The 18,859-nt window shown below is 43.7% G+C and overlaps 1 protein-coding gene across 3 annotated transcripts; it reads right to left on the bottom strand.

Annotated features, from left to right (window-relative positions):
• Window positions 1-834: 834 nt before the first annotated feature.
• On the bottom strand, window positions 835-18,748 carry ZNF180 (zinc finger protein 180). Of its 3 annotated transcripts, none has more exons than XM_077848948.1 (5): window positions 18,483-18,748; window positions 15,444-15,533; window positions 10,398-10,472; window positions 6,264-6,390; window positions 835-5,188 (listed from the first exon to the last, which is right to left on the bottom strand). In XM_077848948.1, the coding sequence occupies exons 2-5, from the start codon at window positions 15,492-15,494 to the stop codon at window positions 3,447-3,449; spliced, it is 1,995 nt and encodes a 664-aa protein (XP_077705074.1). In that variant the 5' UTR covers window positions 15,495-15,533; window positions 18,483-18,748; the 3' UTR covers window positions 835-3,446. The 3 variants fall into 3 exon arrangements, with proteins under 3 accessions (XP_077705074.1, XP_077705071.1, XP_077705079.1); XM_077848945.1 differs by lacking the exon at window positions 18,483-18,748 and adding an exon at window positions 18,359-18,435; XM_077848953.1 differs by lacking the exon at window positions 18,483-18,748 and adding an exon at window positions 10,634-10,721 and having other exon boundaries at window positions 15,444-15,495.
• Between the last annotated feature and the right edge of the window lie 111 nt (window positions 18,749-18,859).

The following is an 18,859-nucleotide window of genomic DNA, read 5'->3' as shown; positions in this document are numbered from 1 at the left end:
ACCAATTGGCTAGAGTTGGCTCATGTGCTTCCCAAGTAAGAACCCAGGCTGCTACAATTTGTAAAGAGTAATGAGCTATTTACTGATGTGATCCACTGAGTCTTCTACAGTGAAACAGTCCAGGTGCAGCCTGTCAACAAACTGGAAAAAATACTGATTTTTCAAGATAAAGTTCCAAAGTCATAGGTAATTTAACAGGTCTAGTCAAGTATGTTAAGTAAGACATACAGAATAGATGCTACTGATGGAATGCAAAATCCAAATGATTTAAATACAAAGGTGTATCTGATAACAGTATTTAAAAATCTGGATCTCCCCTCTTCCAGATGAAATATCTCAAAAAAACAAAAAACAAAAACAAAAAAGAAAAAAAAAACAGAAAACAAAAAACACATTTATCTTTTCAAGCCTAGCAGTAAGCTGAAACATCAAACCACAAAACAAGGTGAGAAGAGTGCAAAGGCAGTAAAGGCTGAGTAGGAGTGTGGGAGGAATGCATAAAACTATAGTCAACACTGCTATATATTTGAAAGTTGCTAGAGTTCTCAGCAGCAGGGAAAAGAAAAACCCATGGTCCATATCTATATGAGATGATGAATGTTAACTAATTGTGATAATCCCTTCAAAAAGTGTGTAAATCAAGTCATGCCATGTACCCTAAACTTACACAGTGCTGTAAGTCAACTATACCTCAACAATGCTGGGAAAAATGAAAAATTGGTTCTAGGAGAGTATTTCCTAATATCTAAATAGTTAAAAACATTTTGGTCACTTTTCATTTATTTCTAATTTCACTGGAGTATGGTGAAAGAAATTTAGCTTGTGAAATCTCTATAAATTCTTCTATGGCAAAGTACAGCTTTACTTTTGTGAATTTTACAGACAATTTTAATGCAAGGGACATAAGTCATCACACACACATATTTATGTATACTGTATATGCCATATGCCATACATATGTCATTAAAATCAAGCTACTGATTCCCCTTTTTAACCTTAAATTTTAGGTTCAAAAGTTTAATTATATATTTTTGGCATGCTGTCATATGCCTTAAACTTATTATTGATACAGGAATTTTTTTTTGATACAGGAATTTTTGATGGACTAACTATAAATCAAAGGAATTTTTTCCTATAAGGGAAATTATTGAGCCAATGATATAAATTACCATTTATTTATAAATCAAATCTATCTTATTTCAATACACTTGAAAATCCTAAATCCCCACTTAGAAACTGATATTATACTTATGATTTAGTGCACACAGATCACTCATATTCAAGGTGGCCAGAAACACATACACATATATATAGACACACACTTAAAAATTTCTGCAGTTTTAAAAATTTCATACTTTCAATGAAACATTTTCAATGTCTACTGAAGTGATTGCTTTGTAATAAATCACTTCCCAAATCTGAAATGTTTAGAGCCCTCATTCTTAGCCCATTTGGCTTTATGCTCATTTGTACAATCATGGCTTCTTGCCTTTGAAGTAAGATTCAACATGCCCAATGAAACATCCTAGCGCTGGTGCTGGTTTTATCTATAATTTTGGGGGAAAGAAGACTCGTCAGATCCCACTGCTAAATAAGAACTTTTCACCATTTTATGTCTTCTCCAAAAGGCTGTTCCTCTATCTGTCCATTCCCCGACTGATTGAAGTTCTTCTAGGGTGTGTGTAGAGCCAGTTTTCAGCCATCAACAACTGTTCCCCAGAAATTCAATCACTGCCATATGTTCTGTACTCTGGCCTAATCCTCAGAGATGGCTCCACTTACAGTCATCTCATGGGGACAGAATTTTACTAAGGGAAACTCCTATCAGATGTCACTTTCAGTTTCTCCTTTTTCCTCCAGAGAATTCATCCCTATTCTCTGGTCTCCCATTTAAACTCTCAGCTTACTTTTTACTAACTCTCTAGGATCAGAGGTTTCAGGCCCATGATAATCCACAGGATTAGAATTTATGATTTAGGGGCAAAGGCCGAAAAGACATATAACCCACATATTAGAAACCAACAAATAGCTACAAATCTTACCTAAAATTATTCTTGCAAGCTTAATTTAGGTGATGAGCACTTAGCCATGACAGTGCCCTCCCACTCAGAAGACTTTCACTTAGGAAACATATTCCAGAGGAGGTAAAAAAAAGAGAGGTAAAAAAAAAAAAAACTACATGGGGGTTGGGGTCCCTTAAAATAGAGCTCCTTGGGATGCCTGGGTGGCTTAGTGACTGGGCATCTGCCTTTGGCTCAGGGCATGATCCTGAAGTCCTGGGATCGAGTCCTCCATCAGGCTCCCTGCATGGAGCCTGCTTCTCCCTCTGCCTATGTCTCTGCCTATCTCTCATGAATAAATAATTAAAATCTTTTAAAAAAATAGAGCTCCTTTATACTGCTTTGGAAATATAAAAACATGCCCTCTACACAACCTGCATATTTTTAATTGCTCATATAGAACCCCTTCTGGCCTAAATTTCCAGTTCCCCATACCCAGGGAAATATTTTCTATGAGGAAGATCCCTGGGAATCCAAGTCCTAAGGAGTGACCTGCTCAAACTAATCCAAATAGAAATCCCAGAACTCTGAGCAATCTCTATCTAGTCACCTAGTCTTTCCTAAATGGTCAAAGATGGGAATCTTTGGCTTACTCTGTTTTTGACTCATTTTTACTCTCCATATTACTACAGTAAAACATTCCAAAAGAGAAGAAAACCAGGCATAAACTTAAAAATCAAATAGGTGTACCAAGAAACCATTCTGGATTTCAATTTCAATTCTGATCCATACACAAATATTACAATGGTTCTAGAAATTAATGTTTTATTCTCTTGGCCTGCATTTTTTTTTCACTTTATATCATGGCCATTTTCCTAATCTTTATGAAATCTTCACATATAATAGAAAGTGCTGGATAAAATAGATAACAAACTACCTGCCAGGGAAATCGTGTCATAAAATGATACTGAAATACTGTTTTCCAGCCTAGACTCTAATAACTAGCAATTTTCCAATTTTCTCAACATGCCCACCAGCGTTTGCATTCTCATTTACTCTTTATTGTTGAAGAAATCTACATCACTTTCAATTGCTCCATAGTGAGTTGCCCATTTAATGGTAATTTTCTCAGATTCAGGTCAGAGTGCTTTCTGCAAGGAAAAGTGCCAATATTTATTACTTATGTGGCAATGTGTCATAACAGCCAAGTTTGATTTTTTTAATACAAAATTGCTAAGCAAAAATACGTGCTTCATTGTTTTTCTTCTCCGGAACAAACTTCCAGATACACAACAAAAGGTTGATATTTGAAAGAAAACAAGAAGGAAGGAAGGAAGGAAGGAAGGAAGGAAGGAAGGAAGGAAGGAAGGAAGGAAGGAAAAGAAATGCAAGGAAAAGGAAAAGGAAAGAAAAAAAGAAATATACTCTGGCTGAAAGATTTCCAAACTAGTTACATTCATAGGGTTTCTCCTCAGTATGAGTTGCCTGATGCCTAATAAGTTTAGAACTATTAATGAAAGCTTTCCCACATTGATTACATGTAAAGGGCTTTTCTCCGGTATGAGTTCTTTGATGTACAATAAGTCGAGCACTCAAGCTGAATGTTTTTCCACACTGATTACATTCATAGGGTTTCTCTCCAGTATGAGTTCTTTGATGTTGAGTAAGGCATGAACTCTGCCTGAAGGACTTCCCACACTGATTGCACTCATAGGGCTTTTCCCCAGTATGAGTTCTCTGATGTACAACAAGAACATAACTCTGGCTAAAGGACTTCCCACACTGATTACATTCGTAAGGTTTTTCTCCAGTATGAGTTCTCTGATGCATAACAAGGTGAGAACTGCGATTGAAAGACTTTCCACACTCGTTACATTCATAGGGTTTTTCTCCAGTATGAGTTCTTTGATGTGCAACAAGCTGAGAGCTCCAGCTGAAGGATTTTCCACACTGATTACATTCAAAGGGTTTTTCTCCTGTGTGAGTTCTCTGATGGGCAACAAGTTTGTAACTTTGACTAAAGGACTTTCCACATTGATTGCACTCATAGGGTTTCTCTCCAGTATGAATTCTTTGATGTGCAATAAGTTTATAACTCTGGATAAATGATTTCCCACACTGATTGCACTCATAGGGCTTCTCTCCAGTGTGAGTTCTTTGATGTGCAATAAGTTTGTAGCTCTGCCTGAATGACTTTCCACATTGATTGCATTCATAGGGCTTCTCTCCAGTATGAGTTCTCTGATGCACAACAAGAACATAGCTCTGGCTAAAAGATTTCCCACACTGATTACATCTGTAAGGTTTCTCTCCAGTGTGAGTTCTCTGGTGAGAAACAAGGTGAGAGCTCCGGCTAAAGGACTTCCCACATTCATTACATTCATAAGGTTTCTCCCCTGTATGAGTTCTCTGATGTGCAACAAGATGAGAGCTCCAGCTGAAGGATTTCCCACACTGATTACATTCAAAGGGTTTCTCTTCAGAATGGTTTCTCATGTTTTGAGCAAGCGATGAACTCTGGGAGGTTTTACCACAGTCATATTGACTCTCTTCAACAGGTATTCTCTCTTGTTCCTTATGGGATATACTGTGGTTCAAAACTTGCCCACATTCCTTAAAATCTAAGGATGTTCCTCTTGCATGTATTTTCTGATGTGTATTTAGAGGTACATCATGATTAAATGATTGAATACTGTCACTAAATCCATAGGATTTATCTTCTGTTTGAGTTCTTGTAAACTGAATAAGGTGAACGTTCTGGGGAAGATTTCCACATTCATTATTCTCATAGAGTTCCTTACTGTCATCAATCATCTCATGACTGTTTACAATAGAATTATAATGCAACTTTTTAACATGTGAGGCATGTTTATGAAAATGGTTTCTTATGGGTACCATCTGGGGTGAAAGAAGACTGGAACTCAGACCACTTTCCTCTTCAAGTTCATCACTTTTATAGACTCTCTCATAAGTAATAGCTTTCCTGTGAGTAAATGCCATTTCCTTCAAAAGTGTCTCTTGTTTTTCCTGTTGCTTTTCCAACTGGTCCCTACAATCCTGAACTTGACATGACGATAACCAAGGATCATCTCTTGTCAATCTTTCTAACTTCACTCCATGGGATGGTTCATCATTAAAAATGTTCTGTTTTGATGTTGATGCTCTCCTTCCAAGTGAGGTTGTCAAATCTAGAAGAAAACAAAATAAAACATCCTAGCCAAAAAATGTTGAAGTTGGAATACTGGGGGAAAAAAGCTGACAAGCAAATATCCAAAATATATATGGATTCATTTTCAGCTGTGGACCTATAACCTGGATTAAGAAAACAGAAGGGTGGGATGAAGCAGTAAGCAGAGAACTATCACAGCCCAACAGTACAATGATATTAAAATTCAGGGTTTCTGAATAAAAAGACTTTAGATACTAAATATCTCCATATTCCAAAATAAGATCACCCATGAACAATCTACAGAATAACAAAAATAATTTTGCAAATCTTAGCCAAAAAAAAGAGTCCTTTCTACCCTGTTTAGTGCTAGACACATCTTCACTGAACTAGAGAACAGCATCTACATTTCCAGGAATTCCTGGCACGAAACCTGCTAGCATAGCTGTGTCAGAAAGACATGGGCAAACTACCTTGTGAACCAAGAAAAACAATGAGGGCACTGGTATCTCAGGTTTCCTAAATACCTTAGGGGCTATTATGGCCCAATAGATTCCCGAGGTTCCAAGTGAGAGAGAATGGAGATGAGCTCAGACAGAAGCCTATGTGGTTACGAGGTCAAGCAACAGAGAGTATACCTGGAAAAGGCAGCAATGTATACAGTCCAGTAGGAGTGGGAGATGGAGAAATATGTAGCATGGCCTATGGGGCTTTTTGAAATTAACCTTCAATATCTGCAATGATTCCTAAGTGTCTGTTTCTCACCTGGATATGTATGTTGGGAAATGTTTATATTCACCCCTTGCTCCCATAGGAGATTGGACCAACATAGGACTTAGGGTGTCTGCACTGGGGACAAAAGAAACTCACTGCAGAATTTGGTCCCAGCCTTTGGTTTTTAGTAACTATTAAGACTGCACAAGCTCAAAACCAAGAAGCTATACCTTTGCAATCCTACAAGTTAAAAATGCAATCTTCATTGGGGAATAAAAAGCACAAATGCACTCTGTGTGTGGTCAAAAATCATTCTGACTTTTGAACTTCATAGCTCTTAATCAACTGGATCATTTCAATATACAAACTTCATTAATTCTTACCCCAAGAGACCAGGTCCCTGTGGTTCTCTAGGATCACATCTCTGTCCAGGATCCTCTGAGCAGGGTTCAAAGTGCCTTCTTCCTTTTGAGTGAAGTCCACAGTCACAATTTTGAAGTTCACTCCTTCCTAAAACAGAACACACATTCCTGCTCATCTGGACATCATTTTCTTCCAATGTTCACAAAGGAGGAAAAGTTTGACAAACAGAAGCAAGAACATTTGATGGCCTAGAAATTGTCCTGAGACTGTCCAAAGGATTATAGTTAAGGTGTACATGTGCCTTTTACATAAGCCCCTTTGGGTTTTGGATGCTGGATCTATTTATACAAGCCCAAAAAGGAATACCAGATCAGAACAGATATAAATTATTTTCTCTCTTGTTCACCTTGAAGAAAATGCTTCTTCTAATTATGCACTGGTGAATATAAAATTCCCCCTTAGGAATTCCCTCCAAATTCCCAAGAAGCTAACAAAACTGGGTCAGTATACTTTTTCTGTCAAAGGTCAGAGAGTCTACATTTCAGGCTTTGCAAGACATACGGTCTCTATTACAACCACTCAGCTCTCCTGCAGCAAGAAAGCAGGCACAGAAATTATTTAAACACATGCGTGTGGCTTATTATGACAAAGTTTTATTTACAAAAGCAGGTGGTGAGTCAGAACTGGCCCACAGGCTTTACTTTATTGATGCTTGAAATAGAAGATAAAATGTAGACCTTGATGAAAGGCAGTATATATAGGTTAGGAGCACTGGATTTGGAAAAGAGATGGGTTTCCCCATCTATTAAAAGCAAAGGTCTGAATTTTAAAAATAGATATCTAATCTGACCATCAATCTTCTAAGAGTAGTTTATCCCATCTCTATTTATTAGGCTGAATCATACTCAACTCATTGGATTGTTCAGCGAATTCACTGTATGATATATGAAAAGCTATTAGCAGTTTACTAAACAAGAAGACAAAAGCTGGCAAATGGGCTAGATGGGTGATGGGTATCAAGGAGGGCACTTGTTATGATGAGCACTGGGTGTCGTATGTAAGTTTTGAATCCCTGAATTCTACTCCAGAAACCAATATTGCACTGTATATTAATTATCTACAATTTAAGTTAAAAAGAAAAATTTTAAGATTAGATTTGAGAACTCTGAAAAATTAAGTGACTGCCAATGTAACCTATATCTTTAACTCTCAGCCTTGAGATGACAGTTGTGTGTTGTCCACACTCAGAGCTGCCCTGTAGAGCCTTTAGGGGACACACTGTCATTATTGTCATGTAGAGGGGGGTCTTGGACTGCCTCCTCTAAGCAAGACAGAACTCATTTCCAAGAATACTGGGCAGGAATTTTGATCCACTAAAGGGCTAACGGTGATTTGTCCTTGTCCAAAGGCAGCAAAGGCCAGAGAAGTGGAATGCCACTTGCCACGAAAGACTTTTTTAAGCACAGTCCTGAGCTGTGCTTCATGAACAGGATAAAGTCCCTGAATCCCACATAACTCCATGCAAAATGCTGCTGTTCTTGCATTTTTCTAAGTTGGGGCCTATATGTTTCACCTTTTGAGGTTTTGAAAACCTCAAAAGTTTTCATAATTAGCCCCAAACAAGATTCAGAAATATCATTTGCACATTGCCACCTATGTCTGAACGTGGATCTATAGGTATTTTCTCAAGCACCGGTTCATATTTCCTTTTAATAAACACTCCCCTACTTCTATAATGACAAAATCCTATAGCTTCAACATCATCACCAAATATTCCCTCTATATCCCTGTTAATGGAAACCTACATTTCCCCCAAAACCCTCTCCTCTGCAGGCTCTGCAGACTCATTATTGCTTGGCATCAAAAGGGGAGGGTGTATGTCTTCCCAGTTACATTGAAAGTCACTCCATTTACCTTACTTCTTGGATTTTTGTCCTACCAACTACTTGAACACCAACCCCCATTTGCTGAAAATGTATAATACCTCGGAGTTATCCTCTACTTCAACAACTTGTATTATCTCATCTTGTACTGTCTCTAACATTGATCTGTAGAGTGCTGATAATAAATAATATAAAACTAATTGACTTTTTAAAATATATATATTTATTTTATGGGGGAAAGAAAGAGAGAAAGAGAATTTTTTTTTAAGATTTTATTTATTTATACATGAGACACACAGAGAGAGGTAGAGACACAAGCAGAGGGAGAAGCAGGCTCCCTGTGGGGAGCCGGAAAAGGGATTTGATCCCAGGACCCTGGGATCACGATCTGAGCCAAAGGCAACACTGAACCACTGAGCCACCCAGGTGCCTCAGGGAGAGAGAATTTTAAGCAGACTCCATACTGAGCACAGAACCCAATGCAGGGCTCGATCTCACGACCCTGAGATCAGGACCTGAGCCAAAGTCAAGAGTCAGATGCTTGACTGCCCCACCCAGGCACCCCTAAAACTAACTGGCCTTAATGAGGCACTTCCTGTATGGTATCAGGCTGTGAGCTAAGCACGTTACATAAATCATTCATCTAATTCTCGCAAGGCCCCTGTGCAAAAATACTAGTAGCAGCACCTTTTTTCCAGATGAAGAGCTCGAAGGATAGAAAAATTAAAATGTATGTCTGAAGTCAGCAGCTGGGACATGGCCTCAGCTTTGTGTAACATGTTCTCAGTCATCAATGCCTAGTACTAGCCCAACTCCCAGCACGCCACTCTTAGGGTGAGACCTCAGACCTTGAAATAGCTAAAAAGTACTCTATCTCTCAAGTCACACAGACAGAATTCTCTGATTATATCAGATTGCTCTCCCTTATTCTTCTCATTCTTTAATGGTTTGGGGCCAGTACTCGATTCAAGTATCTACTATTACCATCCACTGGTCTATATTCTTTGCCTTCCCATTTAAAGCTCCTTTCATCCTCTCCATTTAATTATTTAGTTTAGAGTCCATAGATCATTCATTTTAATTTTTCTAACTGATATATTCAAAAATTATCTTTTTTTAAAAGATTTTTAAATTTACTCATTCATGAGAGACACAGAGAAAGAGAGGCAGAGACACAGGCAGAGGGAGAAGCAGGCTCCCTTCAGAGAACCCGATGTGGGACTTGATCCTGGGACCCCAGGATCACGACCAGAGCCAAAGGCAGACGCCCAACCGCTGACCACCCAGGTGTCCCATATTCAAAAATTGTCTTTTGGGATCCCTGGGTGGCGCAGCGGTTTAGCACCTGCCTTTGGCCCAGGGCGCGATCCTGGAGACCCAGGATCGAATCCCACGTCAGGCTCCCGGTGCATGGAGCCTGCTTCTCCCTCTGCCTATGTCTCTGCCTCTCTCTCTCTCTCTCACTGTGTGCCTATCATAAATAAAAAATAAATAAATAAAAAATAAAAAATAAATTGTCTTTTAATTAGTACCTCACCCTATGGGGCTTTCACTGAATGTACCTAACTGCAAGAGCGAATCTCAATGTCATATGATCTACAGAATGTAGTTTCCAGAATGTCACTGGGAAAGAAAACTCACAAAAGCAGCTGGATGGAATATTATTAGGGGTCACTATCTCGGACTGATCCTTTCAGACTGACCGCAACCCTGTTAATAACTCCTGAAGCTGCTGGTCTCTCATAATCCAATATTACTGTTTCAGCCTTCTCCACTCAAGTGGAGAAGTACGTCTCCATTCCAATTCCCACCGTCATGCCCAATCAATAACAACCTGATTGCTCATAGAGATTTCCAAGACTTTGAAGAATTCCCTCAACCCCATTCTTCCTGTACGGGTCCTCCCTCCTCTGCAGAGCCAACATGTTCACATGAATGAATTCAATTCCTATGGTGCTAAGCAAAGACTCTGCTTTGAAGTTTTAACTCCTCTCTCTCCTTTTTCTCCACTTACTTCTTCATGCAACCACTCAAAGAGAGTCAGATCTTTTCAATTCTTTAAAGGGAAAAAACAAAAAACAAAAAACCCTCAATCTCAAACTCCCTTGCAGCTATCATTGTCTTGGATATTTGAGATGATAACTAAGTTTTTGTAAAAGTCATCCATGTGTACTTCTGTTTCCTCACTTTTTGCTCACCTCCCAGCTCAGTAACCTGGTCCCTGCTGCTGACTAGCCATGCACATTTCTCAACGTAGAGAGGCCAACTCACCTGGGATGGAATGGCCAGTGACCCGGCATCTTCTCTTTCAACCTTGATAATGATCTCCTGAGGAAGGAGAGAGTCCTGAGAAAGCAAAACAGATGAGTAAAAGGAAAATAACCAGGAAGCTAAGTCATGAATCAAAACTTACACTGTAAGTAGGGCTAGGATTTGAAAAACCACCTATTTGAACACATCCCACCTACAAAACTTTTGCTCCTCCCCATTGGTAAGTTCAAGCTTACCATGTAGAGAGACAGGAGACATCTAGAGGAGCAACGAGGCACCGGACATGGGCACTGTGGCTCTTCCAGGTGACCCTGGCCCAGCCACCTGCAAAATGGAAGTGAGTGACCCCAGACACTATGTGGGAGAGAAGAACTGTACCATCATGTTGTCGGAATTCCTGGATCACAGAATTACAAGCAAATAACACAGAATCACAGAATACAGCATGACTCAAGAATCGTCAAGAAAGAGGTCCAAAAATTAACTTCACAAAATGTTTGGCAAAAAGCACCACACACAACACAGGCACCACCCTCAGTAAGAATCTATAGAGTTAAGACTTGTTCTAAATCAGCAAAAGAAAGGTACCTTTAATAGTACAAGGCACAAAGGAAAATGCACATGCAACTCAATAGGAAGAAATGAAAATGGCAGCGCATACATCAAAAAATGCTCACCTCTTTAAATCAGGTGATATCAAGTCTTTGTTTCTCTAACTACTTATCCATATATATTAGAGGCTATAAATTCATGCTGATGCCTCCAATTGCAATTCAATAACACACCTTATTCTAGCCTTACTGCTTTCCATTTCATATTTCTTGTTTGCCACAACTGTTGGGACGATCTTACTCAGGGAACACGGGTGCCCCTTCCCTTTAATCAAGACTGTGTCCAGCACCTTTTGGGTTAAAGTTTTCAGAAGGAAAACAAAAAGGAGACCAGTCTGCTCGGAGTCAACTCCAAGTCCATGTCCTTCCTCACCCCCAAGCAAGCAGCTGAAGCTATCACTGTCTCCTGCTTTCACTCCTCACACCTCTGGTGTTTTTTTTTTTTTTTTTAAAGATTTTATTTATTTATTCATGAGAGACACAGAAGGAGAGAGAGGCAGAGACACAGGCAGAGGGAGAAGCAGGCTCCATGCAGGAAGCCCGATGTGGGACTCGATCCCGGGTCTCCAGGATCACACCCTGGGCCAAAGGCGGCACTAAACCGCTGAGCCGCCCGGGCTGCCCACACCTCTGGTTTTTTAGCTGCTTCCACAACAGTGGGCTCCGGAAGAGCTGGACACTTATCTCTTGCTCAGCACAGCTTCACTGTGCTTAAATCAGCACTGACACAGATTGGGCACTTCGTACACTCGTGCTGCTAGTAAACCCCCACTGAGACAAGGGACATGGAATGTGGTCCCAGGAGGCACCAAATCCCTGAGCTCCCAGCGGCTCTGCTTGTTAGAACTGACGGGTACTCCTGTTTCTCAAAATGCAAAGCACTAGCCTTCAGAATCTGCTCCTGACCAACTCAAAAGCCATCTTGTCACAAAGTATATGAACACACACACACACACACACATACACACCCCTACACCCACTCACTCTTTCTCACCACTCTGGATTACTATTTTAGGAATAGCTCCTGTATTTATATCGTAGCTCCTGCAGCTTCTTCAAGATGTTGTCACCAACCATCGGCCAGGTATGTTTCATCAGACACAGAGTATTCAACACAGAACATCTCATACAATTATCTAAACTTTTTTAAAAAAGATTTTATTTATTTATTCATGAGAGACACACAGAGAGAGGCAGAGACATAGGCAGAGGGAGAAGCAGGCTCCATGCAGGGACCCTGATGCAGGACTCGATCCCAGGACTCCAGGATCACACCCTGGCTAAACCACTGAGCCACCCAGGGATCCCCCAATTATCTAAACTTAAAAATATATATATTTACTTATTTATCTGAGAGAGATAACACAAGCAGGGGGAGGGGCAGAGGGAGAGGGCAAGAGAGAATCCACTCAGCCCAGAGCCCAACATGGGGCTCAATCCCAGGACTCAGAGATCACAATTTGAGCAGAAGTCAAGAATCAGACACTTAACCAATTGGGACCCTCCAGGTGCCCAATTATACAAACTTTTCTGAAGACACGAGTGATAGGTCTCTCTCACCACCACAGAGACTATGGTAATAACATTTAGTAAACTCGTTTAAGTTCACGGAGTTCACCAGAGATGGTCCAAGTGTTGACTGCCAGATGCAAATTCTGCTCCTTTCTTCTGGCCCACTGCTCAAAGTCTCATCATTCAGGCCACCTCTTCCAGGAAGCCTTCTCTGGTAGCACAACGTCTCATCTCTTCTTCCCTTAGGATTTCTTAGCTGTTTTTATCAGGTCTTTACTATAATAGTAAAATCACTCTCCCTGCATTATTGCTTCCATCTCTACACCTCTCCCCTGGGTCCTGAGTTCGGTGCTGTGAAGAATTGTGTATTTTTCATCTTTGTATTCACAGTATTGACGGACATAACTTGAGCTATCTGAATTTGACAGGTTTAGACATATGTGCAGGGTTTGGGGCATATGAGTGGTATTAAAAAAGCCTTTTATTTTTTTCACTATTAACTTATTTACTTTACAACTTTACTGAGGTACACTTGATAAAAACTGTATTTAAGGTGAATGATGTAATGTTTTCTATGTATGTGGACACTGTGAAACAAGTACCACAATCAAGTTAATTAACATATTCAGCATCGGCAGGGGGTTGGGGTGACTGGGGTGATGGGCACTGAGGGGGGCACTTGGCGGGATAAGCACTGGGTATTATGCTATATGTTGGCAAACTGAACTCCAATTAAAAAAAAAAATGTCCAGCATCTCACAGTTATGATTTTTTCCATACGATGAAAACACTTAAGATCAACTCTGCGTGTTGAGACCAACAGGAGACAGGTGAGGCTCTATCACGCCCTTGGCAGGGTTTTGGTCTCAAGCCCTGAAGGCAGGCGGGCCTTCCCTGGTCCGGCTACTCCCAATGTGTAAGTCACTGAAATCTCTCAGTTGATGGCCAATAGCCTGGCTCACTAGACTTATGTCTCTCATTTAGCGCCAAGACTTGGGCTCCCTCGATTTCTCTCCCTGTCAGGGCTTTAACTGATACCCATCAGGCCCAAACAAAGCACTTATGCATCTTCTGATAATGACTAAAATTTAGTAGAGGACATTCAGAGTTCAGAAGTGTGCTGGCCAGCTTTCAAGAGGGCCAATGACCTCTCAACATCCCGAAACTCACACTCTATGTAGTCGTTGCCCACATGGTATCAGGATGGGTCTGTGTGACCAACAGATTACAGAAGAAATGATGCTGAAACGCCTGATAGCTCCGTTGGTTAAGCATCTGCCTTTGGCTCAGGTCCTGATCTCAGGGTCCTGGGATCAAGTCCCTCATTAGGCTCCCTGCTCAGCGGGGAGTCTGCTTCTCCCTCTGCCCTTCCCCTGCTCATGCTCTGTCTCTCTCATATAAATAAATCTTAAAAAAAAAAAAAAAAAAAGAAAAAAAGGAAAAGAAAAGAAAAGAAAGAAAGGAAAGAAAAGAAAAAAGAAAAGAAAAGAAAAGAAAAGAAAAGAAAAGAAAAGAAAAGAAAAGAAAAGAAAGAAAAGAGGGATGCCTGGGTGGCTCAGTGGTTGAGCATCTGCCTTCGACTCAGGGCATGACCCCAGGGCCCTGGGATCAAGTCCCGCATTGGGCTCCCTGCATGGAGCCTGCTTCTCCCTCTGCCTCTGTCTGCCTCTCTCTCTCTTTGTCTCTCATGAATAAATAAAATAAGAAAGAAAGAAAGAAAGAAAGAAAGAAAGAAAGAAAGAAAGAAAGAAAGAAAGAAAAGAAAAGAAAAGAAAAGAAAAGAACAAGTGATGCTGTGTCACTTCTGAGATCAGATAAAAGATACTGTGGCTTCCGCCTTGGCTGTGTGCAGTTAAGCTCTCTCTCTCTTTCTCAGGTCCTTTGCTCCAGGAGAAGCCGGCTGCTGTGCTGTGTACGTCGCTGGAGAGAGGTCTATGTAGTGTGGAACTGAGGCCTCTCATCAGCAGCCACATGAATGAGCTGGCAAAGGAGTCCTCCTACCCAGTCAAGCCTTCTGAAGAGAGCAGCCCAGGCCAACAAGTTACTGCAACCTTATCAGAGATGCTGAGCACCAAAAACATCCAGATAAGCTGCTCCCAGGTTCCTGACCCTGAGAAACTGTGCGATCATAAAAGCTGGTTGTTTTAAGCTGCTATGTTTTGGGGTGTGAAGCTACATATGACTACTACAAGAAGGAAGAGGTTTCTGCTTTTCCCATGTATCCTTGAAACATACAAGAAGCGCATTTCTGTCTGTGAGAACTCGGGTCATCTTTCTCCCCAGCACCTCACACGGGGCCTAACACCGGTTAGGCAATCAATAGATATGTGATGAAAGTAATAATTATAATGAACAGGTTGCTAGTTCAGTTGTGTAACAGAAAAAAATGGCAAAAGGGCTATTCCTCCCCCCTGCCCCTTCCCCAGCTCACACATGCTCCTCTCTCCCTAAGTAAATAAATCCTTAAAAAAAAAAAATCATTTCTAAACACTATTTACTTAATATAGGTCGTATGTATCTTTGTACATTGGGAAATATGCATTATCACATCAATGGCCACAGCATATTCCATTTCATGGTCTTCGCATGACTCTTTAACACTCCTCTTGCATGGCACACTCTCAGATATTTTTTGCAATTACTCATTTCCAAGCAAAACTGGGAGTTACTGGCCACAAGGGAATCAGTACACTAGGGACCTCTGATACAGCCAAATTCCTCCGGGAAATAATTATCTGGGTTAAAATGGTGAGGAAATGCAGGGAGCCTCCTAAAATGTATAGTGTAAAAAGTCAGGAGAGCCCAAAAGCCCCCCAGAACACTGCAAAGAGAGCCAGGACAGCACCCAAGCCTAAAGGGCGGGTTGTGGGGTATGGGTGGGAGCCAGCCCTGGGTCTCCTAGAGGAAGGGAAGCTCTGCTCACCTGTGCACAGGTCTTCATGGGCTCTGGGGGCTTCTCATCTCTCTCTTCCATGCTCTCCTCCAGGCACAGGCAGGGGGCTGAGATCCCGAGCTGCAATGGTAAAAGCCCTGAGTGGAGCATCCTCACATAGGTCTGTGGCAGCCTCCCCACCCTCCAACCGCATTAGTCTCTACTTCTAGGATGCAGTCCTCATGGCAAGAGTGCCTCTAAATGTTTCTGCCTGAAGAGCTGTGCATGTACCTAGAGTCCCTCAATCCCTTGCCCAGACCAAGACTCTGCAGCTCCAACCTGGTGCCTCTATATCACAGGCCTCTGGACCCCCTAACCATAAGTCATGCCCAAACACAGCCTTCTGCCAGCCACCAAAATCTGCAATACACACCCATCCCTCCCTGCCCCACTGGGTTCTGGGATCCTCACAAATGCCCAGCACATTGAGGACCACCTAGTGTGCACTCCTCCTGTGCCATGATGTCAATCTGCAGCCCTAAACCAGCACCTCTTCCGAGGGCAAGGAGCAGGGCTTTGGAGACTGATGACCCAGAATCATACTCCCTGACTGAGTGCGTAAGGTTCCTGACACAGCCCCAGTTCCCAGGATCCTACCCCTCCATTAACCTGGCTTGACCCTCCAGCAACCTGTGATGAATTGCTCCCTCTTCCTACTCAAACAGCCAAGCATACGCACATAGCTCGGGTGCACCTAGGGCTTCGTGCCTCCGCCATTCTGGGGTCCACTGGCCCTAACCAGAGCAGCACCAGCCTGATTCCCAGCCACAAACCCTCCTGAGCTCTGAACATGTAGCTCAGACCCAGTCCCTCCACCAAGATGGATATATCCTCAGGCCTGAATCAGCAACAGAGGCGGCATGGGCCTGGGAGCTTCCTGACCAACAGCAGCACAAATCACCCCCTCCGAGGCCCAGAATGTGGACCTCAGCTGTCTTTGCACCAACTTGATATTCCTAGGTCTGAGACTAGAACAGCCCCCCAGCAAATCCCAGCCCACACACCATCTTACCAACCCTACTCCATCTCTCCCTCTTACCCACACCTCTGCAACCCTACTAGATTCCCAAACACTATAGTGTGGTTTCACAATGCAGCTGTTTCCTGAACTTGCACATACCATTTCCTCCATCAACATCCACTGGTCCCTACTTGAGCCCCACCTGCCCAGATTCCTGTCAAATGTCTTTCTGGGCACCTGAAGCTGAGGCAGATCCTGTCTTCCCAGCAACCTGGGTACCACCAGGCTGTGATTAGTGCACCATCTGCCCAAAGACCTCAGCACCCTCTAATTCCCACCTCTAGCCTGTTTCCTGTCCAAATACCTATATGTTTGTACAAGGGGTCATGAAGCAGCCCAGAACCTGCAGGTGCTCCCTCCACTCACCTGGGCATCCCCAGGCAGAATCAGGGTCCTAGGACTACCCGTGCCTCCCCATTCTGCTCAAATACCAGGCGTTCCAAGACCAGAACCTGCAGCTCCAGCAGCGATTGCACCGGGCCACCTCCTGCTGGCACACCCTGGCACACGCAGAGCAGGCTCACACCCGGCAACCTGCATCCAGGACCTGGGCCTTCCACCAGCCCGAGAGTACTGTGCAGTCCCTGCTTCTGAGATGAGAAGCTGCATCTCCCACTCTGCACCTCAATACCCGGGATACCTCAAGTACCCACAAGCCTCTGTGAGGCCTCTAGGGTCACCTGCCCCACTGCCTGCTCACACACTAGGATATCAGAACACCCAAATAGTAGCTTGAGCAAAGAACTCCAGAGTCAGCCCCAGGACTTGGGACTCACCATCTGGGGGTTCTCAAGCTGACGACAGAGCAGCTCCCATGGCAACCAGGTCCTTTTGCTTCCTCCAGTCCAAATGTGAGCCCCTAGATGCCACAGAGTGCAGCCCTCTCCAGGTCCAAATCTGCAGCCCATACTCTCTCTCTACTAACCTGGGCATTCTCATGCCTGCAACCAGAGTGGCCCCTAAGCAAATGTTCTGCGAATGCCAATATTATAACCATGCTGGCAGCACCCCGCTTCCTTACCAAACAGCTGTCAATATCATGCAACTACTGCAGCTCTGTCCTTCTTCGATGCCAATTCTACACCTCCAACCCAAAGTCTATACCAAACTTGAATGCCCCAGGACCCTGCACTATCCTACCTGAGTCCCAGGATTACCAGTCCACATTTCTGCTTCCCGTTCAAACACCCCCAGCACGTGCAGGGAGCACTCTGCCTAGACCCTGTCTCCAGCCCTGGTCCCTCCTTCAACCGAGGAGTCTGCAGCCACCAGTGATTCTCAGATAGTTCGTTCAAGTAGCACCACTTCTTCTGGAGCAAGAATCTGCAACTCAAACCTGGTCTCTCCACTACCCAGGGCGCCCCCGGGGCCCCAAGACAATCCCCAGAATCTCACCTCCCACCTCATGTTTCCTACTCACACGCTTGCTCAAAATACAGGGACAGTGGGACGTCTGGGTGGCTCAGTGGTTGAGCATCTGAGCATTTGGCTCAGGTCGTGATCCCGGGATCCTGGGATCAAGTCCCGAATCCGGCTCCCCACAGGAGGTCTGCTTCTCCCTCTACCTATGGCTCTGCCTCTCTGTGTGTCTCTCGTGAATAAGTAAATAAAATCTTTAAAAAAAAATGCAGGGACAGTAGCAGAGCCCCTCTCCTCCTGATCTGCTTTTGAGTACTCTATCATCCCGGGATTCGGTCCTCGGATCCTGCACTAAACCGCCCGGGCATCGCAGGAAGGGAAGGCGGGGTTCTCAGGATGTCCCCACATCTCTGCATGTGGCCTGTCTTCAACCTGGGCATTCTCAGGCTGGGACAAGAGCACCACCTGATCAAGGACTCGCACACGCCCTCAGTCCCGAATCCCCAGCTGCACCATCTCCACCTACTTCGTGGACCCGAGGCTGAAGCACCGATCGCGCAGGTCCGAGGTCGCCCATTCACGCTCCGAACCCCGGGTTCCCGCCTACGCCCTGCGCATGCGCGCACAGCGCCGCCCCGCCCCTCACCCACCTGGGCGTCCACGGGCTCGCGGCCCAGGCCGGGCCTGTCCCAGCTTCGGTGACCGGCACGGCTCTGCGGCAGGACGAGGTCGGGTTAAGCAGCGCCTTGAGCCGTTTCTGCACACCACAGACTCGGGGGACGTTAGTTCGGCCCCCGGCTCTAGTCGGCATCCACAGGGCCGCTCGGCTGACGTCCGAGCCCAGGTGCGCGGCGACAGCAGGCACCGGTGCGCGGGACAATGGCTGCGTTTCTGGCCGAACCCGGAAGTGCGTTTGGGCTGGGCGAGCTGGGACTACAATTCCCAGAAGCCTCAACGGCGCCGGCGGCGATTCGGCGGGATTCCAGCTCCTCCAGGAGGCGAGCGTGGGGATTACCGCTAGCCGCCT

Source organism: Canis aureus, chromosome 1, assembly GCF_053574225.1.
Source record: "Canis aureus isolate CA01 chromosome 1, VMU_Caureus_v.1.0, whole genome shotgun sequence".
NCBI classification, from domain to species: domain Eukaryota; kingdom Metazoa; phylum Chordata; class Mammalia; order Carnivora; family Canidae; genus Canis; species Canis aureus.
The sequence above is the reverse complement of the archived record's forward strand: the minus strand, read 5'-3'. Positions and strand labels throughout refer to the sequence as shown.